Source organism: Canis lupus, chromosome 23 (assembly GCF_003254725.2).
Source record: "Canis lupus dingo isolate Sandy chromosome 23, ASM325472v2, whole genome shotgun sequence".
Classification (NCBI taxonomy): Eukaryota; Metazoa; Chordata; class Mammalia; order Carnivora; family Canidae; genus Canis; species Canis lupus.
The window spans coordinates 34417998-34444103 of NC_064265.1; the positions used below are offsets into that span (position 1 = coordinate 34417998).

At 37.8% G+C, this 26106-nt stretch overlaps 2 protein-coding genes across 3 annotated transcripts; both read right to left on the reverse strand.

Moving 5' to 3' along the window:
• Positions 1-1369: 1369 nt before the first annotated feature.
• On the reverse strand, positions 1370-2390 carry LOC112661173 (40S ribosomal protein S3a-like). Its single transcript, XM_035704798.2, has one exon. It carries the CDS (start codon positions 2287-2289, stop codon positions 1606-1608), a length of 684 nt encoding a protein of 227 aa, XP_035560691.1. The 5' UTR covers positions 2290-2390; the 3' UTR covers positions 1370-1605.
• An 11100-nt stretch (positions 2391-13490) lies between these two features.
• Positions 13491-26106, reverse strand: DBR1 (debranching RNA lariats 1). Of its 2 annotated transcripts, XM_025448970.3 has the most exons (8): positions 25768-26104; positions 24980-25104; positions 22878-22958; positions 21010-21095; positions 18953-19177; positions 15984-16064; positions 15428-15573; positions 13491-14721 (listed from the first exon to the last, which is right to left on the reverse strand). In XM_025448970.3, the coding sequence occupies exons 1-8, from the start codon at positions 25962-25964 to the stop codon at positions 14028-14030; spliced, it is 1635 nt and encodes a 544-aa protein (XP_025304755.1). In that variant the 5' UTR covers positions 25965-26104; the 3' UTR covers positions 13491-14027. The 2 variants fall into 2 exon arrangements, with proteins under 2 accessions (XP_025304755.1, XP_025304756.1); XM_025448971.2 differs by lacking the exon at positions 15984-16064 and having other exon boundaries at positions 25768-26106.

Sequence of the window (26106 nt, forward strand, 5' to 3'; positions counted from 1 at the left end):
AAATAAAATCTTAAAAAAAAAAAAAAAAAAAAAAAAAAGCATCCCCCGTGGCTCAGCGGTTTAGTGCCGCCTTCAGCCCAGGGCATGATCCTGGAGATCCAGGATTGAGTCCCATGTAGGGCTCCCTGCATGGAGCCTGCTTCTCCCTCTGCCTGTGTCTCTGCCTCTCTCTTTCTCTCTCTGTGTGTCTCTATGAATGAATAAATAAAATCTTTAAAAAAAATATTACCCAGCATGCAAAGGAGCAGGAAAAGACAACCAATTATGAAAAGGAAAAGAAAACTCAATCAATTGAAACCAAATCAGAACTGACATGTGTTAGGGTTATCCAACAAAGATGTTAAAATAATTATTATAAAAATACTATATATGTTCAAGAAAGCTAAGAAGAGATGTGGAAGGATAAAAGAGACCCAAATGAAACTTCTAGAGATGAAACTACAATGTCAGAGATGAAAAAAAGATTGATAGGAATAATGGCAGATTTGGCATTGCACAAGAAAAGAATGTTCTTGACATAGCAATAGAAATGTGGAAGACATAATAACAGAAACTATCTGAAATGAAAACACACAGAGAAAAAAAGAATCCTTAAAAATGAACAGAGGATCAGTGAACTATACAATAACTTGAAGTGTCTGATATATGTATAAATGGAGTCCCTCCAAAAAGAAAGCAGACAATGGAGACAGAAAAAATAGTCGAAAAATTGTAATAGCCATAATGTTTCCAAATTTGAGGGAAATTATACAGCCACAGATTCAAAAGCTCAGCTAACTCCAAGCACGGAGACATGAAGAAAACTACAGCAAGGCACGTTATAACCAAATTCCTCAGATCTAGGATAAGGAGAAAATACTAAAGGCGGTCAAAGAAAGAAAAATTCACGTTAAATAGAAGAACATAGAATGATTCCAGATTTCCTCTCAGTAACCATCTAAGAAAGAAAATAACATTTTAAAGTACTCAACCACAAAACAAAAACAAGCACCTTTGTGCCTAGAATTCTATCCGCAGTGAAAATATCTTTCAAAAATGAAAGCAAAATAAAGTCATTGTTTTGTTTTGTCTTGTTTTTGAGCTATACAAAAGTTGAAATAATTAATCACCAGAGGATCTGCACTTCAAGAAATATGAAGCCAGGTCCTTGAGGCAGAAGAAAAGCTACGCCAAGAAATACGAATCTCTACAAGGGAATGAAGAACATCAAAAATGGTAACAACATGGGGCCCACTTGGCTGGCTCAGTTAGAAGAGCATGGGACCCATAATCTAAGGGTCATGAGTTCAAGCCCCATGATGGGCATAGAGATTACTGAAAGAATAAGTAAACTTTAAAAGATAAATTTGTTTATTTTTTTTAAGTTTCCTTTTATTAACCATCTAGAACACTTCCATCCAGATCACTACAGCTTAAAATAGATCACTACCCTTTTGCAGCTATTTAGTAGCCAAGAGCAATGGATAAGATCCATACAACAGTTCTGAAAAGTTCGCACTGTCAGTTCAGAACATCTGCTTCACCGAGCCTGATTATTTAAAAAGAATGATAAGAAATTAAACATCACAAATATGTTTTTATTTGTCACCATTAAATGTCTGAATTTTAAACAGATTCTTGGACTGGTGGTTCACATCCATCAGCTCGTTCAACTTTAGCACTGGTCTCATCCCCCGTAGCTTTTCCAGAACTACTACCTTCACCATGAAGCTCCATGAGTTTTCCCAATTCAAACTTGGGCTTCTTCAGCATTTTTACTTTTCTAACAAAAACATCATGTAGTGGATAAATAGACTGACAAGCTTTTTCTATATCTTTTCCGATGCTGTCTGGAATCAATTTATTGACCACTTCTTTCAAGTCATTTGTTTGCACCTCTAGGGTCATGATTTCCATCATCTTTTTCCGGATTTGGCGGACCTGTTGGTGCTGAGCGTAAGAGGTCTTCCAAATCTGATTATTGCGTTTTTTAGTAAAACCAACACAAAATAGAGGAAGCAAATAACCATCGGTAGTCTTTACATCAACATGAGCTTCAATCATGGTCTGCCATTTTTTGACCGTGGAGCACCTTTTGTCACGGGTAAGATCCACGCCATGGAAATTAGTCAGGCAGTTTTTGCCCTGCACATCCTCAGTGATTAGCTTGAATTTCCTAAATGCAACTTCATCATTCTGCAGATCAGCAAGGCTAACTTCAAAAACGCGACCCTTGAGACCATCAGATGCAATTTTGGTTCCTTGAGTTCTTGTGACTAGTGTTTTTCCAATATTTCTTATATTGAACATAGCTGGTGCTTTCACATCATACCAATCTTTCTTAGAAAATGGATCAACCACTTTCTTCTTGGCTCCCTTTTTGCCGCCTTTGATAAGGCACTTGTTCTTGCCGGCCGACCGCCATGGCGCTGCTCTGGGAGCCAAAAGGCGATAAATTTGTTTATTTAAAAAAATGGTAATGCCCTGCATGGAGCTCTCTGCTCAGTGGGGAGCCTGCTTCTCCCTCTCCCTCTGCCACTACCCCTGTTGTGCTCTCTCCATCTCTTTCTGTCAAATAAATAAATAAAATCTTTTTTTTTTTTTTTTTAATGGTAACAATGGGACATCTGGGTGGCTCAGCGGTTGAGCATCTGCCTTCGGCTCAGGGCATGATCCTGGAGTCCTGGGATCGAGTCCCACATCAGGCTCCCCACAGGGAGTCTGCTTTTCCTCTGCCTGTGTCTGTCTCTCTTTTTCTGGGTCTCTCATGAATAAATAAATAAAATCTTTTAAAAATAATGATAATGCGGATAAATATACAAGTATTTTGTTATTTCCATCCCTTTAAAATATAAGTAACTATTTAAATAAAAATCAAAATAATATTGTTTGGAGCTTGTAGCATATATAAAAATAAACTAAAAAAATAAATAAATAAAAATAAAAATAAAAAAAATAAAAATAAACTGTACGGTGAAATAGCATAGAGACAGAATGGGAAGTAATGGGAAGTAATGGGGGAAGTAAGTTCCTACACTGTATGTGAAGTGATAAGGTAAGCTGTCATAATTTAAAAGATTGTTGGTTCATAACTCTTTGGGGAGCATTCCAGGCATAATCTGAAATTGGCCTGCAAGTGCAGAGGACGGGGAGAGACCAAAGGAAGAAGCAGGCCGCTCCAGGTTGATAGGTAGCAGTATTGATAGGCAAAGGGAACTTACATGCAAGGCTCATCTTGGGCTGCAGCGAGATGAGCGGATCCCAGGATCTGCGTACCACATCTTAAAAATGTATGTGGAGAGAACTCTTAACTGGGTACAGTCACATATGCTGTGCAGGTGTTCTCAACACCACATCATTGTCTGAAGGCTATGTTCTTGGACCAGCCACTGAGAGTGGGAAAGGCAAGCAGAACCCAGATTCCAAGGACAGGGAAGGAGGTAAAGATCTTCTGATTGCCTGGGTCCACCTCACAGGTTGACTGGCAATCAGGTCTTTTTGATGACCTCCTCCAACAAAAATGTACACTATATGCCCTGCAGCATCCACTTAAATAACACAACAAAGTTTATAGCTAATAAGCCAAAAGGGGAGATAAAATCAAATCCTAAAAAAATATTCAATTCATCTAATAGAAGCCAGAAAAGGAGGAAAGGAAGGACAAAATACAAATGGGAGAAATAGAGAAAAATAGTAAGGTGAGAGACTTAAAATTAACCACATCAATAGTCAAAAACCCAAAATGGGGAGAAAATCGCACATATGCAAAAAATGACTATTCTCAGTGATTGTATTACTGAGAATTTGTGTGTGTGTGCGTTTTAGAGGTTAAAGTAAATGAGTGATTATAGGAGATTCTAATTTTATTTAGTACTCTAGGTTCTTGAAATCAAGATTTCCAGGGTAAAAGATAGGAGGTATGGATGTATTATAGAAGAGGTTAAGTAAAACATCCTGTAGTCCTGAATTTTAGTTGGAAATATCAGTATGAACTCGTGAAGTGTTTTGGGATGTGTGTGTGTGTGTGTGTGTGTGTGTGTGTGTGTATAAACTTTTCCTACCTTTGTCCATTGAAGAAGCCTAGAAACAGTGATCAATCCTTGGTAGCAATTAGCAATCCTTGTACCCAGATTGAGATTTTGAAATATCATTTTTCACTAAGAAAAACAAGGGTTTTATGGGGAAGTGATCCATTTCATGCTTTGGGCAGAAAACAAATATGAGATAAGTCAAGATTATGTCTTCACATCAGATAAAGGAAGCTACTAGGCTCATGTGAAAATGATTCAGAAACCAACTCAAGGGATTTCTACTGAACAAAAATAGAACACTCTTAAATAAATAAATAAATTAATTAATTAATTATTTTTTTTTTAAATTTATTTTTGTTTATTTATGATAGTCATACAGAGAGAGAGAGAGGCAGAGACACAGGCAGAGGGAGAAGCAGGCTCCATGCACCGGGAGCCCGACGTGGGATTCGATCCCGGGTCTCCAGGATCGCGCCCTGGGCCAAAGGCAGGCGCCAAACCGCTGCGCCACCCAGGGATCCCCTAATTAATTATTTTTAAAAAAATTTTTAAAAATAAAAAATAGAACACTCTTAGCTTTAAAAGGCCTAAGTGCAACTGATTGAAACTCTTCAAGTATGTTTAAATCCATAATGATTCATAATGATTAAATGGTTCATAATGATTAAAAAAAACAAATTGGCCAGTTTTGGATTGTGATAGAGATTCAATTCACTATCTAAAAACTTGGAAGAGAAAGAATCAAGTATTTATCCTATATTTCCCCACATAAAATTGCACTATTGGTTATTGATTATAAAAATAGAATTCTTTTTTTAAATTTTTATTTATTTATGATAGTCACAGAGAGAGAGAGAGAGAGAGGCAGAGACACAGGCAGAGGGAGAAGCAGGCTCCATGCACCTGGAGCCCGACGTGGGATTCGATCCCGGGTCTCCAGGATCGTGCCCTGGGCGGAAGGCAGGCGCCAAACCGCTGCGCCACCCAGGGATCCCAAAAATAGAATTCTTATAAAAATAACTCCACCTTACAAATGTATATAAAGTATTTCAATGAATAAATGAAAAATAAGTTAATGAATTAGAATATCATTATTTTGCAATCCCAATAAAGTAATTGTTCTAGACATTGGCCATCAAAAGCTGTTAATATCACAAAAAGAAAGAAAACCAGACATTGTGTTCCTCCTGATGAAGGACCACAGCACCACCTATGGTCTTTTCAAAGGGATTTTATCTACGTTTGATAAAGCATCTGGCTCCAGCTGTCAGTTTGCAGGAAATACAGAGAACAGAGAATTGTGCTGAACTGCACCAAGAACAAAATCTAGACTATATAAAACTACACAGAAGTCCTGAGATCATCATCTGAAACGGACTAAAGAAAAGGAAAGATGGAGGGGAGTACTAAAGATTAGAAGAATCTTTAAAGACACTGCCATTTTTTGAATGATCAGGACTAAGCTATAGAGTCTAGGATTGCCTACAAGTGAAAAGCTATAAAGAAACAAAGAAAGTGATTACTATAAAAGACAGGAAAATGGATAATTTTGGAGGAAGGGAGTGTGTTGAGATCAGAATGGGACATATGGATGGATTTCTGGGGTAAATGGCAACTTTCTAGCTACCTGGGTGACCTGGATGGTAGTTTACAGTGGTGTTCACCTTATTGAATCATTATTCAATAACTTACATTTGTCTCAAGGGTGTTCTGATGCCATGTTTGAACTGTTTTACAATTTTATTTTATAAAAACACATAAAGATGCAGGATTTATGGAATCCTTAGTAGTCAGAGACAATTGAATAGCAAAATTATATTGCCTATTACATAACAACTCCTAAAAATCAGTAAGAAATTAAACTTTTTTCCTGTAGAAAGCCAGGCAAAAGCTACAACCAGGCAGTTCTCAGCAAAAGAAATACAAATGGGTTTAAATATATGAAGACACTCAACCCTACATATAAGATGATGAAAGCTGCCCTGGGATATATTTACATCTCAGATGAGCAAATGCCCATAAGTTTAATAACACAAGGCATTGGGGAAAGTGTGGACAAACCATCACTCTAACATGCTGCTGGGAGCATAAATTTGTACAACCACGGCAGAGGACAGTTAAGCTATACTCATTGAAATATAAACCAATGTACTCTGTGTCCATCAACTTCATTAACAGGAATTTATCCTAGAAATCTAGTTGCACACCAGCAAAAGAATGTATATTTTCATGTTCATTGTTTTGATTTTCAAAGGATTAGAAACAACCTAATGTCCATCAGAAGGGACTAGTTTAATAAATGAAGATACATCTGTAAATGGAATAATATGCATCCATAAAAAAGGAAGACTTTTTTATATAGACATACATTTACTTACTATATATTTTTTTAAGTGTGAAAAAAAAAACACAGTAAAAGAAAAAAAGAATGTGTGGATTACCACTATCTTTCTCAGAAGAGAAAAGGAAATTCAACTGATAATGTTGGTTGATCCCAGGGAAAAGAACTGAGCGACTGGCAGAAATGAGACAGATCTGTCATGGGATGTACCTTGTACTATTGGGTTTCTGTACCACGTGAATATGTAAGCAATTTCAAAAAAATTAAATTAAGGAAGAACAATTGCATATCCCACCAATGACTGATGAACGCAGATTTATGAAGGCGGTTCAAAGTTTAATATAATTATTAATGAAACATTCATGAAATCACTAGGAACTTCCTGCTTTGGCTTCAATAAGTCAATCCACAGAGAAGTCCAAAAATGAACAAAGGAGATCAACTGAAATGTTTTGGAGTTCTTTGAGATATTAAGATATTAAAAATAAAATTACAGGTCACATCAATATTTCACAATTCTCTTTCTTATTACCAGGCTTTTATATACTTTTAGAAACTGATTTTGAATCTTCATAATATCACTACTATAATTTATATTAAAATGTAACCTTCCAGGGGCCCTGGGTGGCTCAGTGGTTGAGCATCTGCCTTAGGCTCAGGTCATGATCTCAGAGTCCCAGGGTTGAGTCCCACATCAGGCTGCCTGCAGGAAATCTGCTTCTCCCTCTGCCTATGTCTCTGCCTCTCTCTCTGTGTGTCTCTCATCAATCAATAAATAAAGTTTTTCAAAAAAATTTAACTTTCCAGATTTGTTAAATTACCGGGACCAGAGTCCTAGGTGGTTTGTGATCATTGGTATTTGTTGATTTGGCAGCAATTGACAACTTTACAATATTAAGCTATCACATCCAGAATCCTGGACTATTTTTTCATTTATTTAAATATTAAATTATTTCCTTGATACAGTTTTATTTTTCTTCATTGAAGTCTTGTAAGGTTTTTGATAATTTCCAGAAATGTTTTTGTTTTTGTGGTTGTTGTGTTGTCTCTATCACTTTTGTCTTACTGGTTTTTGCTATTTGAGAAAAATGCTACTGATCTTTGAGGTTCTCTTTGTACCTGGAAAACTTTTGTTAGCCTTGTTTATTTCTATGCATCTTTTCATTTTGCTTTTTTTTCCTTTCTATATGAGTGATCTACATACACATGGCCTGCAAATATCCAACCTCTATATCTCTTACTTTCTTATTTTTATAGCTCTAACCAAGACTTCTGGTATTATATTAAGCAATACCTGTGAATCAAATGTCCCCTTGATTTGCTCCTGTAGCACCATATTCCTCTCATTTGTCACACTGCTATAGTTGGAATTTCATAATTATTGAGGTGATTATTTTATTAATATTAATTTCCCTCATTGTACTATAAGCTCCATGAAGGCTGGAATTATACCTGATTTTTCTCACCATTGTATCCCTGGCACAGTGCCTGGGATGTATGTATCTCAATAAATATTTCTTGAATAAATAAATAAATGGCCTAAGCTGATAAATAAGAATTAAAGAAAATCATAATAGATGAGGACCATAATTTTCTTATCTTGCCTTTTCCTCCCCTGTTCCAATTACAAGCTCATTAACACTCAGGAGCATATGTATCAGTCAGGGTATTTTGGCTGCAAGCACCAAAACTCTGGCTGGCTAAATTAAACAATAGGGGAATTTACTGGACGGAGATAAGGAGATGGGGATTAGAAGATGAAAGGAAGACTGAAATCCTATGCTTAGAAAAGAGAAATTCTGAGAATGTAAGAGAAACTACTCGACAGGTTTGTCAGTGTGCTGCCGCTCCAACTAAGAAGCACCAATGACTCTCATCATTTTATCTCTGATCAAGATCCATATGCTAAGGAAAGAGCATCTGATTGGCATAAGGAAGCCCCATGGCTGCCCTCAGACAGGTGAGGGCAGTCCACTATTGCGGGAGAGGTGATTCCCAAAGAAATAATATTTTTACTACCAGAAAGAGGAGTTGATGCGTGCAGGTCAAAAGTCAATGTCCTCTACAAGCTTTGAGCTCCTACCACTTTAAAGGTTCCCCTGCAACATCACCATCTCAGACACTGGAATAAACTAGAAACTGATGAAAAGAGTCGAGAATGGAGGAACTGGGTGAAGGGGTTCAGAATGGGAGCAAAATATCTGAGTATAACTTTTTACACAGTTTTGACTTTTGAAACACGTAAATGTTTTACAAAATCAAAATTAAAAGGAAAAAAGGAAGACTAGGAAGCAAACTTTTATTTCTTAATGACTGGCCCCTGCCTTGTTTTTAACTTAATATAACCTGAAACTCAGTCTGTATCAGTTCACGGGCCTCTCCCTTCTTTTTTTTTTTTTTTTTTTTTTAAGATTTTACTTATTTATTCATGAAAGACACAGAAAGACCGGCAGAGACATAGGTAGGGGAAGAAGCAGGCTCCCCACAGAGAGCCCGGTGCAGGATTCTATCTCAGGATCCATGAGATCACAACCTGAGCCAAAGGTAGACATTCAACCACTGAGCCACCCAGGTGCCTCTCTCTCTCTCTCTCTCTCTTTTTTTTAATGTATTGCTCAATGTTTTTTTTTAATATCCACAATATATTCACAGAGTTGTGTAACCATCACTCTAAAGATAGAGCAGCTTCATCAACCCAAAAAGAAACCCTATATTTATTAGCAGTCACTCCTCATTATCTCTCACTCCCTTCCCTCAGCTATAGGCAACCACTGATCTACTTTCTGTATCAATGGATGTGTCTATTGTGGACATTTCATCTAAATGGAAATCTTACAATATGTGGCTTTTGTATGTCTGGTTTCTTTCACCATAATATTTTCAACATTCATCCATGTGGTAGCATGTATCAGTACTTACTTCCTTTTTATTGCTAAATAATATTCCATTGTACAGAATTTATGATTCATTAGTTGATCTATGTATTCATTAGTTGATGGACATTTGGGCTATGTCTACTTTTTAGGTATTAGAAATAATGCTGCCATAAACCTTCAACAAAATCTCTCCAGTGAGATTTAGATTATTCCAAATCCTTTGTGATTCCAAATAATAGCACAACAAATACTCTTGTGTTTATGCTTTCTTTTATTTGTGTATCTTTAGGATTTATTTGTAGAAGTGGATTTATTGAGTCTATGTAAAGAGCTTTTTATATTTTGCAAACGTAAGCCCTTTGTTTAATGAGTTGCAAATACATTCTTCCAGTTTGACATTTATCTTTTAACATTGTTTTTGGTGTTTTGTTTTGTTTGCCATGCAAAAATTATCTATTTTTGTATGTATTCAAAATGTATCAATCTTTCCCTTTACTGCTCTGGATTTTGAGATACAGTTCCAAAGCCTTTCCTCAGTTCCAGGTTATAAGGAAATTTACCCAGGTTTTCTTTTTTTAATATTTATTTATTTATTTGAGAGAGACAGAGCAAGCACACACACATGCATGAGTAAAGGGAGGGGCAGGGAGAGTTTTTTTTTTTTTTTTTTCAGGGAGAGATTCTTTAAGCAGATTCCTGAGTGCAGAGCCCAACATGGGGCTCAATCTCACAACCCATGAGATCACAACCTGAACCCAAACCAAGAGTCAGAAGCTTAACCGACTGAGCCACCCAGACACCCCTACCCAGACTTTCATATGCTATTTATATGGTTTCATTCTTCACATTTGTAAGTTTGATCTATTTGGAGTTTACAGATAAAATATATATTATTATATATATAAACATTTCAAAACATATATATATAATAAGCTTTTTTTACTTGTGAATGGCTATCCAGAGATCCAACCCTATTTATTTAAAATATCATTTTTTTCCTCAGTGATTAGAGATGCCACTTAAATCATTTGCTAAAATTTTCTATATATTTGGATCTATTCCTGGTCTGTCCCATTGGTCTGTCCATCCACGAACCAATATTACATTGTTTTAATTATAGAGGTTTTGTAGTATGTTTTAATAGCTGATATGGCCAGCATAATCTACTGCACTTTGGGGGTGAGGGTGGGATATTCCTATCTGTTCTAAATTGTTTATCCACATGAATAAATGTGGATTTTTTTAAGTATGTATGTATGTATGTTGTATGTATATATGTATGTATTTGACAGAGAGAGCATGAGTAGGACAGAGGGAGAAGAAGCGGACTTCCTGCTGAGCAGGGAGCCCAATGTGGGGCTCCATCCCAGGACCTGGGATCATGACCTGAGCCAATGGCAAAGCTTAACTGACTGAGCCACCCAGACGTCCCCCCATATGAACTTTAAAAGTAAATTGTCTAGCTCCAGGAAAACAAAAACCAAAAACATATACTGATATTTTGATTGGGGTCATGTTAAATTTATATACTAACTTGGGAAGAATGGGCATCTTTAAAATGTTTATCTGTCCAAGAATAAGAGATGTTTCCATTAGTTCAAGTCTACTTTTGCATTTTGAGGTGTATTTTAAGGTTTTCCTCATTATAGGTTTTGTACATTTCTTGTTAAGTATTTCTTTTTGATATTGTTTGTATCACACCAGTCACTGGTAATTGCGCACATAAAAGCTATTGCTTTGTATGTTAATTTTTTTTTTAATTTTTATTTACTTGATGATAGTCACAGGGAGAGAGAGAGAGGCAGAGACATAGGCAGAGGGAGAAGCAGGCTCCATGCAGGGAGCCCGATGTGGGATTCGATCCCGTGACTCCAGGATCACGCCCTGGGCCAAAGGCAGGCGCCAAACCACTGCGCCACCCAGGGATCCCTGTATGTTAATTTTTATCTTACTACCTTGCTGTATTACTCATTACTATGCTGTATTAGTTTTCATTTTGATTTTCTTGTGTTTTCCATCTAAACATTCAGGTCATTTGTGTGTACTTGCCTTTCTTTGCAATCTTGATTTCTCTCATTGTTTTCTTTTGAAAAATTGTTTTGCTCTTCACATCAATACAATGTTAAAATGTAATGGAGGTAGCGGATATCCTGTCTTGCTCCTTGACTTTCTGATTACTTCCCTTTGATGAGAATGCCAATAGTGTTTCCCCATTAAACAAGATTCTAGATTTTATTTTTCTTTCCAAAGATTTTTGTTGTTGTTAAAGAGGAGAGAATGGGTGGGCAGAGGGAGAGAATCTTCAAGCAGACTCCCTGCTGAGCACGGAGCTCAATAAGAAAGGGCTCTATCAAGCAGCCTGGGTGGCTCAGTGGCTTAGTGCTGCCTTCAGCCCAGGGCCTGATCCTGGAGACTGGGGACTGAGTCCCACGTTGGGCTCCCTGCATGGAGCCTGCTTCTGCCTCTGCCTGTGTCTCTGCCTCTGTGTGTGTCTCATGAATAAATAAAATCTTAGAAAAAAAAAGGGGGGCTCAATCTCAAGACCCATGAGATCATGACCTGAGTGGACCAAGAGTTGGACACCTAACCAACTGAGCCCACCCAAGCGCCCCTAGATTTTACTTTTTAAAAAATCAGAATGGGCGTTGATTTTTGCCAAAAGCTTTTTTATCATCCATGGAAATAACCACATTTGCTTTTAGACCTACTATGTGAGTTATATGAATACATTTCCTAATACTGAACCATCTTTGTAACAGTCATGCTAAATTACCTTAAAATATGCTATAGATTGTTTGCTAATATTTAGGATTTTTAAAAATTTTTTTAATTTTTATTTATTTATGATAGTCACAGAGAGAGAGAGAGGCAGAGACACAGGCAGAGGGAGAAGCAGGCTCCATGCACCGGGAGCCCGACGTGGGATTCGATCCCGGGTCTCCAGGATCGCGCCCTGGGCCAAAGGCAGGCGCCAAACCGCTGCGCCACCCAGGGATCCCATAATATTTAGGATTTTTGCAGCAATATTCCTATGTGAGATTGGTCTGTGGCTTTTTTTGTGCAATCTTTATCAGACTTAGGTATCAACATTATACTTGCTTCATAAAAACTAAACTTTCCTTCATTTTTCCACATTTTGTAAGTTTACCTTATATTAGGGATTATCTGGCCTTTAAAAGATTTGGTACTTCCCATCTCCAGTAGGATGAATTTCAGCTAATTCTATTTTCCTAGGAAAGTAATCATTATCAAATTTATTTGTACTAAGTTATGAGAGTAATCCTGTTTGTTTGAATATCCTGTTATACTGGCTATTTCTCCCTTTTATTTATATGTCATTTGGCATTTGTGCTTTCTTTCTTGATTGGGCAAGCTAGAAGATTGTTTTGTTTTATGAACTGTTATTTATTTTATATGTAATTACTTTCTGCTTTTATTTATCTTTATTAAAGAATTTTGGGGAGGAGGGACCTAAATGTTAGTACTGGATTCCATTAAATCAGTGATGGGGAAAATCCATACCTTTTAAATACCTTATGCAAATAATGAAATCAAAATAAGTGAACTAAATATTCAACTCATAAAAGAAAGTAAAAATAGATAGCAGTAAAGTGCTTGACTTTCAAGTCAGATGCTGACAAGATGGAAGCCAACTGCTAAATCTTTCTCCTAGACTGGAGAAAATTTGGATTGGATTTGGATTGAGTTTGGATTACTGTGGGATGACGATATTCTACAACAGTCTGAATTCATGACTGCTGATCCAAAGTACATGGCAACCATCTCCTCAATCAACCCAGACATTTTAACCAGAGACAGGACGGAGGTATAGTTCTTCCATGTGGATCTTTAAAAATATTCTACTACTACCTATCCGTAACAGCACAAGGGGCAGCATTTGTACAACTCAATCCCTGCTAGTAATTAATACTAGGCTGAACCATGCCCAAAATGACCTGCACAGTTACTACAGTTACCTCAAAATTAAAACTAAAGCTAAAATATGGGATCCCTGGGTGGCGCAGCGGTTTGGCGTGGGCCTTTGGCCCGGGGCGCGATCCTGGAGACCCGGGATCGAATCCCACGTCGGGCTCCCGGTGCATGGAGCCTGCTTCCCCCTCTGCCTATGTCTCTGCCTCTCTCTCTCAATCTGTGACTATCATAAATAAATAAAAATAAATTTAAAAAAAGCTAAAATATGCCAAAGTCTACAAGGTTATATGAATCTCAGCAGTTATGTGTGAAATTTTATGTTTACCAATGTTTAGTATTCAAAGGAATTTATTTCCTGAAACTGTATCTATCATCTTCAATTTCAATCATATTTGACAGACATTAGGAGCACACGAGGGAAAATATTTATAACAAATAAGAAAGCATACAAAACTGTACATGCAGTAATGACTTTGCAAGACAAAATATAAATATGCCATATTTTATACACCAAAATATTCACAGTGGCAGTAACTCCTTGAAGGTAAAATCCCTGTCTTACTCATCTTTATAGTGCCATCTTACAGAAGAATGCCTAGTACAAAATATGTATTCAGTAAGTGCTTGCTGAAAAAAATGAAAATGAGTAATACACATCTTCAAAAAAAGGTACTTGATCAAGTAAATATATGAAATTTTAATATTTTTTTCTGAAATATACAAAGGACTAAAGACAAAGTCAATACCTAACTAAAACTTTATGTATCTTCATTATTATAAAATTAATCTTGAGTCAAAAATCCAACTCTAAAAATATGGTCTCAAAAATCACATATCTACATATAATACTAAGACAAGTAAATTGTCTTATGCTGCATCATCATCATCCACTGCAGCATAGATGGCTTGATTCCTCCTCTTAATTTTCTTTCTTTGTTCAGGTTCATGTTCATCACTCAGCCTCTTTGATGGCAACTCGGTTAAGTCCTTTCCATCCCCTGACTCCAGAGCCTCACCAGGGTTCCTCTCTCTGCCATCTGGAGAACCCAATGTATCATCAGAAGATACAATCATGGAACCTGGCAAGATCCTGACATCAGAGAAGCTTGCAGAGAAGTCAGAAGCTTGATCAGAAGAAGGTTCTGCAGATGGTGTATTCATGTCACTACGCGTACTTATAATACTATCTTCATCTTCCTCTTCTTCATCTAACATTATTTCATCTGGATTAATAGAGGACAGGGCAGATGTATCTGTGTTATATTCACTACGGTCTTCTCCAGAGTCATTACTCTCTACATCATCCTGCTCTTCATATTCACCACACAAATTATGTTCTTCCTTGGCCTTCTGAAGCCTGACATTCATGTCAGTGATGCCAAGTTGGGCACAAAATTCAGTAGTTTGAGGATTGATCCTATGAACCAACTGCATTTGTGTCTGTGGTCTGCTAGGGTCATAACAAGCAGCTGTTATGCTAAAGTTACATGGAACTTTGAGGTCATGATTCAGTATTTCCAACACTTTGTTCATAGCTTCTTCTGTTGCACTATAATCCCATCTACAAAAGTCCAAAACAATAGCTTTTTACATTTTATTAGCCTCAGACAATAAAAGATGAAATCTAACAATGGATTTTGTGTGCAAGGATAAAATATAAACCATATATAAAAATTCCATTTAATAAAATTATAGTTAATTTGCCAAAGGACTATTTTGGAATAAAAATAATTCTTAGAAAAAACTGTTCTTAACTGTTCTTAACTCACGCTCTAAAACAATCATAAATTATTTTAACATGTGAACCAAATCTCCATATTATCATTTTACGCATTTATTCATTCATAAACTTATTTGGGTTGGTACTCAATTATCGATTTTTCTATCCCTTAGATGGAAAATTTATACCAATCTTCACTATTTTGACACTCACTTAATAATAATTCCCTTCATTTCAAAAAGAAAAGAAAAGAAAAGAGGAAAAAGGAAAGGAAAGGAAAGGAAAGGAAAGGAAAGGAAAGGAAAGGAAAGGAAAGGAAAGGAAAGGAAAGGAAAGGAAAGGAAAGGAAAGGAAAGGAAGGGAAGGGAAAGGGAAAGGGAAAGGGAAAGGGAAAGGGAAAGGGAAAGGGAAAGGGAAAGGGAAAGGGAAAGGGAAAGGGAAAGGGAAAGGGAAAGGGAAAGGGAAAGGGAAAGGGAAAGGGAAAGGGTGGAGGGAACAAAAATTGGGCATGCAACAGAGAGCAAACCCTAAATAAGGTCAGACTCACCTTGTATGCAGGCCATTATTTTCAGGCATATTCCATAGCCTCTCAGTCACATTAATAAGATCATTGGTAGCCCTAAGAACAGTAAGCCATTCGATATCATATTCTAAGTACTCAGGAGCATTGGGGTCATGGTCTATTTCTATTACCTAGAGGAAGAAATTGATACTTTTATTTTTAATATTCTAAGAATTTCAATATAACAATGCAATTTAGGGGCGCCTAAATTTTAGGGTGGCTCAGGCGATCAAGCATCTGCCTTCAGCTCAGGTTATGATCCCAAGGTCCTGGGATAGAGCACCGCATCGGGCTTCCTGCTCAGCAGGAGTCTGCTTCTCCCTCTCTCTCAAGTAAATAAATAAAATCTTAAAAATAAAATAAAATAAAATAAAATTTAAAAGGAATGATGGCTTAAAAACACTAATGTAACTTAAATATTCCCAAGGAATTCTAAAAATACCTAAATTATAGATAGCATAAATAAATTCTAAAGGGAAAATTAATACTTTTCTAATCATTGGAAGAGCAAAACTATGCAGTTATTTCATTTTCTTTTTACCTGAAGAAAATCTCTATGTGGTAAGCATTTGTCCAAGGCTAAAAATTTGGTTGCTTTAGCTGTCTGTCCTTTATCCCCGGCCTAGAAATATGAACCATGATTTAAGAAAAAAATGTTAAGACATCACAGGTAATTCATACACAGAATAGGACGGAAACAATCTTTATTAAAAATACCCCTAAGACGTATGTCAAAGAAATAGCTGTCACTATTCCAAAATAAGTTAGTTCTATAACCACTAGTGAAATGGGCAAGGCACTTAAACTCTCTGGCTGCAACTTCCTTACAAAAGTCAAAGCAGACACAAATGCTGATGATAATGATACTGTTAAAGCACATAACACAAAGATTAATAACAGAATAGCTTAAAAGTAATCTGCCAGAGCTAAAACTAAGCAACTTTTGGAAGAAATTATAAGGAAAAAATCTTTATAACCTTGGGTTAGGCAAAGATCTCTTAGATATAACCCCAAAAGTAGATGTGATACATTCACAGAATGAAATACTGCTCAACAATAAAAATGAAATAAATACTAAACTTGCTGCACGAATAAACCTCAAAAACAAGCAAAGGAAAGAAACCACAAGACAAAGACTATGGATTTTAATCCCACTTATATAAATGTTCAGAAAAGGCAAATCCATAGAAACACAAAGCAAGTTAGTGGGTGCCTGGGGCTAAGGGTGGGAACATGGACTCACAACAAAAAGATACAAAAGATCTTTTGGGGGGAACACCTGGGTGGCTCAGCGGTTGAGCACCTGCCTTTGGCTCAGGGCATGATCCCCGGGTCTGAGATTGAGTCCTGCATCGGCCTCCTTGTAAGGGGGGCTTGCTTTTCCCTCTGCCTGTGTCTCTGCCTCTCTCTCTCTGTCTCTCATGAATAAATAAAATCTTAAAAAAAAAAAAAAAGATCTTTTGGGGTGCTGGAAATGTCCTAAAACTGGGCTATGTGACGTTTGCTCTGGAAACACCCAGGAGTCTGGAAATATACTAAAACTCACTGAATTGTACATTTAAATAGATGGATTTTATGTTATGTAAATTATACTCCAATGAAACTTTTTTTTTTTTTTGAAACTATTTTTTAAAAAATGAACTGGTAGAAAGAAACATGGGCAGATGTCAGTAGGTCACAAACATGAAGGCCATATTGGATGCAGTACAAAGTGACTCCCAGAAAACAGTAAGGCACATGGAAGAAAAGAGACAAGGAGCAGGCTATGGGACGTCCTGCTGTGGGCCAGGTTTTAGTTCATTGGTGGAGGGGGGAGCTGAATGGGGTGGAAGGCACACAGATTATAGGCAGATTGTGGCAGCAGGGCTGCCCTGAAGAAAAGGGGTCTTTGGTGTTGGAAAAGGGCTGAAAGAGAACACTGGCAAAGTCAGAGGAGGTTGAGGAGCTAAGAAAAAGGGATCAAACACGTTAATTCAGAGACTTAAGTCCCTGCAGTTAACAACAGAAGATGGATGGAGAGGAGAGTACCAAATCTGATGCTTCAATAAAAATCCAGGAGTGTCATGAGCCCTACAAGACAAAAGACAGTAACACAGATGTAGAAAAAGTGATTGATATGAACAGATGACTTGGACCTTACAAGAGGATAATTACTTTGGCAGTGGCCCAAAGGGAAATAAAAGGAGTAACCTTGCCTCCTCTTCCCAGTAAAACTGGGGAGTGAGGATCAACCCACAACAGCCAGGGCCTACAGGAATGTTTTCAAACAGAACTTTCCACACTATACTTGAAGAACATCATTAAAGTGTACCCCCACAAAAACGTGTGGGGTCAAGTTCAGGAAGCACTGCACACCACATTTCACTCTTGGAGAAAGCGGCAGTGCCCGTAACACATTAAAGATTCTCAGAAATTACAGCCAAGGTGGCTCAGCGGTTTAGCACCACCTTCAGCCCAGGATGTGGTTTTGGAGACCCGGGATTGAGTCCCACATCAGGCTCCCTGCATGGAGCCTGCTTCTCCCTCTGCCTCTGCCTGTGTCTGTGCCTCACTGTGTGTGTGTCTCTCATTAATAAATAAATAAAATCTTAAAAAAAAAAAAAAAAAAAGAAAGAAAGAAATTCTATAAGAGCCTTTGAGACAAACTCTCTAATCTTGTTAACCCAGGACATTTCTAAATGTTTTCCCCCTGTGGAATACTTTATGGGGAAAGTCAAAGTTTGGTGAGAATGGGAGGGGAAAAGGAGAACCACACATTTCTGTAAAGGCCTAATTATAAGCATGTATTTATTCTCTATCTTCCATTGAGCACCATCAGCACCATCATCCCCCGTTTCCCAAGGAAACTCTGGAACCTGAGTTCTGTTTTTCCCTCTTTGCCGTAGGTTAGAATCTCATCTTTTGCTTATACAGTCTCCTCTGCCTCCCATTTTACTTACTATAATCCATACACAAAACTGCTACCAAACTGATCTTTCTGAAATGAAGTCCGGTTTCATCACTCCCCCAATTACCTTCTGGTTAAAACCCCAAACTCCAGGGTATGGCCCGGAAGGCAGTTCTGATCTTGTTCTGGCCTCATCTCTCCCTCTGCCTCAGCCACAGGCACTGCTGCAGTCCCATCAGCATGCCGGGCATTAGGCCCCTAGTCTTTGCACAAACAGGTCTCTCTACCTAGATGGTGTCACCTATATTCTACTGCTTCCCGGCATAACCAATTCCTCTGGGAAACATTCTCAATCTCTTCATCTCTCCATCTACCTCCCTTTCTCTCACCACAGTATAGCACAGGTGGCTCCCACAGTATCCTGGCACTTTTAGTCACAAATTTATTGCACTATTTTATAATCACTGCTGGTCTCTTCTCCCCGAGGATAATGGAGTTACTTGCAAAAGCAAAGTTATCTCTGATCTCTTTCTCTAAATTTACAACTGGGCCAATAGTGCCTTAGCCTGCAGATATTTGATGAGTGTTTGTTAAATCAAAGAATAAATACTTTTGGTTTCTACCTGATGCTGCATCAAGGCTGCAAACTTCACGTGAAGGTGTGCAGAAAACCAGTAAGTAGGTTTTAAGTGCTCTAAAAGCTCAGAGGCAGCAGGACTTCCCAATGTGTTATTTTCCACTTCTTGTCGGAAAAAAGATTTAGTCTTAAGAAGTTGCTTCTTATTTCCATAATGATATATCCCTCTTGGCCAATCGTGAGATAAGAATATGTCCATAGGCTGCTTTAGCTTTAACAGAAAAAGAAAACTTTTAAAAACAGATTAACCAAAAGCAATCCCTACTTTCTCTCCACCACCGCACAACCACTTGCCACTTAGATCCTTAGATCTGTAATTCATTCTAAGGAAACTTTATTAAGATGGTCACAGAAGTCACTAAGAACTCACTCATCTAAGCAAAAAGAAATCGCTTTCTCTCTCCTCACAAATCACCCGTATCTTCCATGGCAAGGCAAAGCAATACAGACACACTTTGATCAGACTGCCAACCAGCTATATAGGGTCTCTAAAATATATACTAACCATTATTCTTTTCCCTTTTAGTGAAGAAACTATTTTAAGACACAGAGACATCAGACTTCATGAGATCTCTAATGTAAATAATACAGTAAAACACAAAGGTACATTCTTTTTTTTTTTTTTTTTCTAATGGACTCACATAGCATACACCTAAAAAATCCTGTTTACTACTATGTAAGTTATGTTAGCAGTATTTGAGGTGGCTGGTGTATTCATGGGGAGGTCACAAAATACACCTCATACTTTACTGATCCCTAGCACCTTCAAGTAATCTGCAATAAATACTTGGAAAACTAAATTAAGTTTTCAAGACAATATAAGACAGGTATGGGGATCCCTGGGTGGCGCAGCGGTTTGGCGCCTGCCTTTGGCCCAGGGCGCGATCCTGGAGACCCAGGATGGAATCCCACATCGGGCTCCCGGTGCATGGAGCCTGCTTCTCCCTCTGCCTGTGTCTGCCTCTCTCTCTCTCTCTGTGACTATCATAAATAAAATTAAAAAAAAAAAAAATGACAGGTATGATGAATCACCAAATAACTGATGCAAGCAGTAAGTGCAATGAAAATTCAGAGAAGGGAGATGGCTTTAAACTAGAACACTGGTGGGGCACCTGGGCAGCTCAGTCAGTTAAGCATCTGACTCTTAATCTTAGCTCAGGTATTGATCTCAGGATCCTGAGTTCAAGCCTCACATTGGGCTCCACGCTGGGCATGGAACCTACCTAAAAAACGAAACCAAACAAAAAACTCTAACACTGGCATCTAAGCTAGTTCTTCAAAGACTGGTAGAGGACTGAAATGGGCAAAAGGGAAAAGCACTCAAGGTAGGGAACTGTTATGAGTAGGATATTAAAGAAATGCCCACAAGTGTCCTTATGCTCCTACAGAGACTGTAGGGTATGGTGGGAAGAGCCTGAGAGCATTAGGCAGGCTCCATCACTTAACTATTTGAGAAATCCTGCGCAGGCTACTTACCTATCTGAGCCTTGGCCTCGCATCCTTAATGTGACAAGTTAGGGTAACACTTACTTCATTGAACTGTGTGGCAATTATATGAAATATCTTCTGTGAAAACCGCTTAAGCCCACTGTCAGCCATTTAATGCATCCTCAAACAAAAACCTAGTTTCACTTACTCTCCAGTCAAGCCAGTGTTCCAATGCCACCCTCACAATACTACCATATTCTCTATTATTTTTTACCACTATTTATTACCTATTTAGTACCATTGTTTACAATATTTTAGTATTTTCTTTAAAGTATCACTTTATGCCAGCATATATTTTCTAACCTTAACCTAAATAGTAATATCTAAAGTCATGGATTAAATGTTCTATTTTATTACTACTCCCTAAAATAAATTCATAACATTAGAATTAAAAAATGTTCATCTGTGAACCTCCTAAAAGCAACTCAAGATCCAAATTTTAGAAATACTGAATTAGGCTCTTCTTGGGAGTCATACACCAAAATGATCAAAATACACTTTGGTAGAATTACTTTAACATTTTTTCAAGTCTGCTATAATGTACTTTTTACATACCTGTTTTAATTTATAGACTTCAATATTTCTCACATGATATATACTCCTTATCGTAGCTGGATTATAAGGGGGGCACTCAAAATGACCTTAAATTAAAGAAGAGAAATAAGCTATATTCAACTCCCTTAAATACCACAAGTACAAATATATATATATATATATATACACACACTTCTCCAAAACTGATGTCTATCATTAATGTTTTTGGTTCTTAAAAATTTAATGAAGACACTGTCCTTAAAATGCTGGTATTTTCTACTAATAAGTAATCACTAATTATAAATCTCTAAATAATTGAGGGGTTTATGATTTTTTAAATTATATTTAATATGGAATACGTTGGTCATTCACATAGTTTAAAATTTAAAAGATACCATCAGAACAGAATAAGGAGTTTTCCTCCAGAGAGTAGACCAGTGATGTGTAGGGCTGGGGTGGGAGCAGGAATTAACTACAAAACTTCTGGGAATGATAGAAATGTTCTAAATCTGGATGGTTGCATAATCCTATAAATTTACTGACAATTACTGAATTATATACTTCCAAAAATATGTAAGTTTTACCTCTACAAAGCTGCTAAAACAATGGGAGGCAGGGATCCTCCTATTCCTGTCCCCCAGCCACCAGTAACACTACCTAGAGGCAACCAGTGTTAATCAGGTTTTAGTATTTTATTCCAGGGATATCAACTATGCATATAATAATACACAAACTTCTTTACCCTTCATTTTTTTTTTTTTTTTTACACAAATGGCAGTAGTTTCTACATATTTTGTGCCATGTTTTTTTCTTCACTTATTTTGGAATTCTTTGTGTATGTTACGGATAGAGCTGCTTATTTTCTTTTTAAAAAAAAATCGCTTCATGGCACTATATTGTATAGTTTTATCATGATATAGTTAATTAGCTCCTACGTTTTGCCATTACAAACAAGGCTGAAATTTTAAAATGTATACACATCATTTTGCACTTGTGGAATATATCTACACATTACATTCCTGGAAATAGAACTCCCGGGTCAGAGTGCTTTTATAATTTTCATAGATTACCAGCTATCCTCCAAAGAATGGAGGATAGTTTGCACCCACACTTGCCATAAAGGAGAAAGCCTATTTCTGTATTCCCATGCCAATAGTTTAAGACCATGGGCAGCAGGGAACAGACTTATGATTTAACAGTGGCACTGAGGATATAAGTTTTAGCTGCCAATTCATAAAATTTCAAAATCAATGTGAACCCAAGCTATTTCTTTAACTTTAAAAGCAAGGTATAATTTTTTCAGATATAGTAGAATGAGTAAGTACAGTGTGGTATATTTCTACAATGGAATACTACTTATAAGTTAAAATGAATAGAGTGATATGTATCAACATGGATTTCAAAAACATATTAAACAATGAAGCAAGTTGCAGGAAGATATGTGCAAAATGATACATTCCCATGAAGTTTAAAACATGCCAAACTATATGCTGTTTAAAGCTGTTACATATCTGATAATGACATAATCAAGTGAATGACAAACACCAAATTCAGGAGAATGACTGCCTGGTGAGGAAAGGGAAGAATAAAAGGAGAATGGGACTGAGGACAGATTAAACATGAGCTCTGACTGTATCTGTAGTTTTATTTCTTTGAAATCCTAACTAAAAATCACAAGATACAAAGACTTGATAAAGCTAGACAATGGATACATAAATAATATGTTCCAAAGTTCTCAACATTTTTACATGTATAAAATATTTCATTAAAAAAATAATAATAGTTCAGAGAAAAAATCCAATGAAAACGTCAAACTATAAATTATGCGTAAGTTACCCTGAGACATGCAAGTTCTAAAGTTTAAACACAATTCTCAGAATAATATATACCTTTTCGATAGTCATGAGATTTAAAGATACCAGAGATGCCACCAATCCTTACGCCTCGGTATTTTACTACACCAGCCAAACCTGAAAAAGTACACAGTTAAATAAAATAAAAATAGGCAGAAGCAATCTCTTTACTAACTAAACGAAGAGTTTAAAGGCCTAAAACTCCATGTGGCCCTAAAATTATTTGAAAATTAAATGTCATGATGAACTCTTACATAGTGATATGCCAACAATACATAAAGGAGACTTGGAAGGAGAGGCCTAGAAGCAGACAGGCAAGAGACTAAGCAGAAAGGAAGGAATAAATGAAGTTAGGTGCGTTAAGGGAAAAATAGACATAATTTGGTACTTAATCAAATACTATAGTGGGTTGGAGAGGAAAAAAGGAAAAATGTCCTATGATAAATTTGTATGTTATACACCTGAAAGTCAACAGGTTTAAAGTAATAAGAACCTGCAGTTTTGTTTTGTTTTGTTTTTAAGATTTTATTTATTTGAAAGAGAGGGAGAAAGAGAGAGAGAACACAAGCAGGGGGAAAGCCAGAGGGAGTGGGAGAAGCAGGCTCCCCGCTGAGTAGGGAGCCTGATGCAGGGACTGGATCCCAGGACCCCGGGATAGTGACCTGAGCTGAAGGCAGATGCATAACCGACTGAGCCACCCAGGTACCTCAAGAACCTGCAGTTTCGATATTTCATTTCTGACTGACCATCTTCAAATATTTTTTCACAATACTGCAATTGTCAAATAATCAACCAGCAATGAAGTAGAGATATACATTCCTGAAGTTATGATGTCATCATTACAGCTATAAACATTTATTTTTTGTTTAATATTTTATTTATTTATTTGAAAGAGAGAAAGCATGAGCTGGGGGAAGAGCAGAAGGGGAGGGAGAGAGAAAATCTCTCAAGCAGACTTCACCGTAAGCAAAAAACTCGACTCAGGGCTCAATCTCACAACCCTGAGATCATGACCTGAGCCAAAATCAAGAGTTGGATGCTCAACCGACTGAGTTACCTGGGCGCCCCACTATAAACATTTCAATAAAAAGAAAGGACTGTATAATCTAACAGGGCTAAAATTGAACCTGAATCTAATCAGGCTGTAAATCTAAATATAGTATTATATAGATTATAAGTAATGCAGAGGATGAAAGGAAAATGTTAAACAACATATAAGAAATTCCAATCAGTTAAATCCAGAAAGCAGGAAATTCTGTAAGACAAATTTCCATTTTCCTCAACAAATAAAGGACATGGGGTAAGGGAGGAAAGGGACCATTACAGCCTAAAAGGCATTAGAATCATGACAATCAAATGAAATGTGTGGACCTTGCTTGGATTCTACTTGAACAAGTCCATTTTAAAGCCAACCTCTTGGTATTAATCACAGAAATCTGAAGATTAACTAGGCAACAGATAATGAGGAATTATTGCTACTTTAGTTAATATAATAACGCTATAGTATAATAATGGTACTATATAATAATGTATATAATCATAGTGCTGTAGCTGTGATATTTTTTTAAAAATCCTTTATCTCTTAAAAATATGTACCAAAATATTCATAGGTGAGATAATCCGATGGCTGGGATTGGTTTTAAAATACTCTAGTCACTTCTTCCCACAAAAAAAGTTTAGAGGGGAAAAAAAAAAGTGTAGAGGGGAGTGGGGTTAAAATAAGGATGACAGAATGATAATAGTTGTTGAAGCTGGTTAGTAGGTACAAAGATTCATTTTACTATTCTCTATTTTTGAGTATGTTTAACGATTGTCATTATAATAAGTTTAAGTTTTCTTAATTTAATAGAAAGAGTAAGAAAAAATAAAAGGACTGCAAATAGTGTAAAAGGTCTCTGCAGTTATATTTATTATTACTATGTCATATTATCTATATTGCTTAAAACACCACATGAAGCATGGACACATTTTCATGATTACCTGTTTAAATTTACTGTTTTAACTAAACTTTCAGAATTACTTAAATTAAGAGGCTTTCCCAAAACACTATACATCTCAAGATGCTGCCCAGCTAATATACAAATCCTGACAGGCTCTTCCATTCCAAACAAACCAAAAAGTTACCCACAAACACATACCTAAATAATAAATGTTTGGTGCCACCCAGCCACCATAGGGTAACTCTTGCAAATGATTTGAGGCTTCATGGTTTCCCCCAATGAAGATTGTGAGAACTGGGGCCTTTTTCTCTCCAGAGTAATACCTGGAACAGAAGGGTAAAGTTGTCAGTTGGCATAGCGGAAATCAGGCATCGAGAAAAGCCATTACGCATCCCTATGAAAGTGGGCGTAGCAGAAAAGCAAAATAAGGTCCAAAGGAAAATCTGAGCTCACGATAAAAAAACTAAAAAGCTCTCCCTAAACAAATTTGCCTATGCTTGTCCCTAAGAATGATGGGGCTGCCTGCCACCTTGGGTTCAAAACCAGCGTGCGTTCAATGAGGTCAAGAACTTTGTGTCGTTGCTTAACCCTAGCTTCTAGGATGCGGACGAGGACAAAGCAGGTGTCCACCAAAAACCCCCGGGTCAATAAATGAAGCAGCCCCAGAGACCTACCCAGTACGAGGGAGATTAACCTGTCAGCTTCTTCCTCCAGGTTGATCCCCCCAGGCTTCGATCAGACAAGACAGACAGGTGGAAGGAAATGAGAAAAGTGACACTAAGCACCCGTTCCTAGACACCGCGTTAACAAAAGGTAACTAAGCGAGACAGCTGGTCCGTGGCGGGGCCGTGGCGGGGGGGCGGGGGGGGCAGCAGGGGTCGCGGGGGGGAGGAGGAGGGATTCGAATCCAGTCCGGGTCCTCCCCCACCCACTGCTCCGAGTCACGGCCCGCGCCGCCGGGTCCCAGGCCGGGCCGAGCCGCTCACCTGTAGAAGGTCTGCATGTGGCGGTACTTGGGCGGGACGGCCATGCAACGCAGGTCGGCCTCGTTGCGCACCGCCTGGAAGTCGCCGCAGCACAGCAGAAGATCTATCGGCCCGGGGCCGCGCCTCTCCGCCAGCGCCAGCGTCTCATAGATCTTGTCTAGCTCGCCGTGGCAGCAGCCGGCCACAGCCACCCGCATCCCGCCGGCCCGAGGCGGGGAGCGCTGCCCGCAAGCCCCTGCCCCAGAGCCAGCCCAGGCCGGACGGCGAAAAGGACGCGCCCCGCTCGGCTCCCGCCAACACCGAGCCCACGCCTCGCGCAGACGCCTGGAATACAATTCA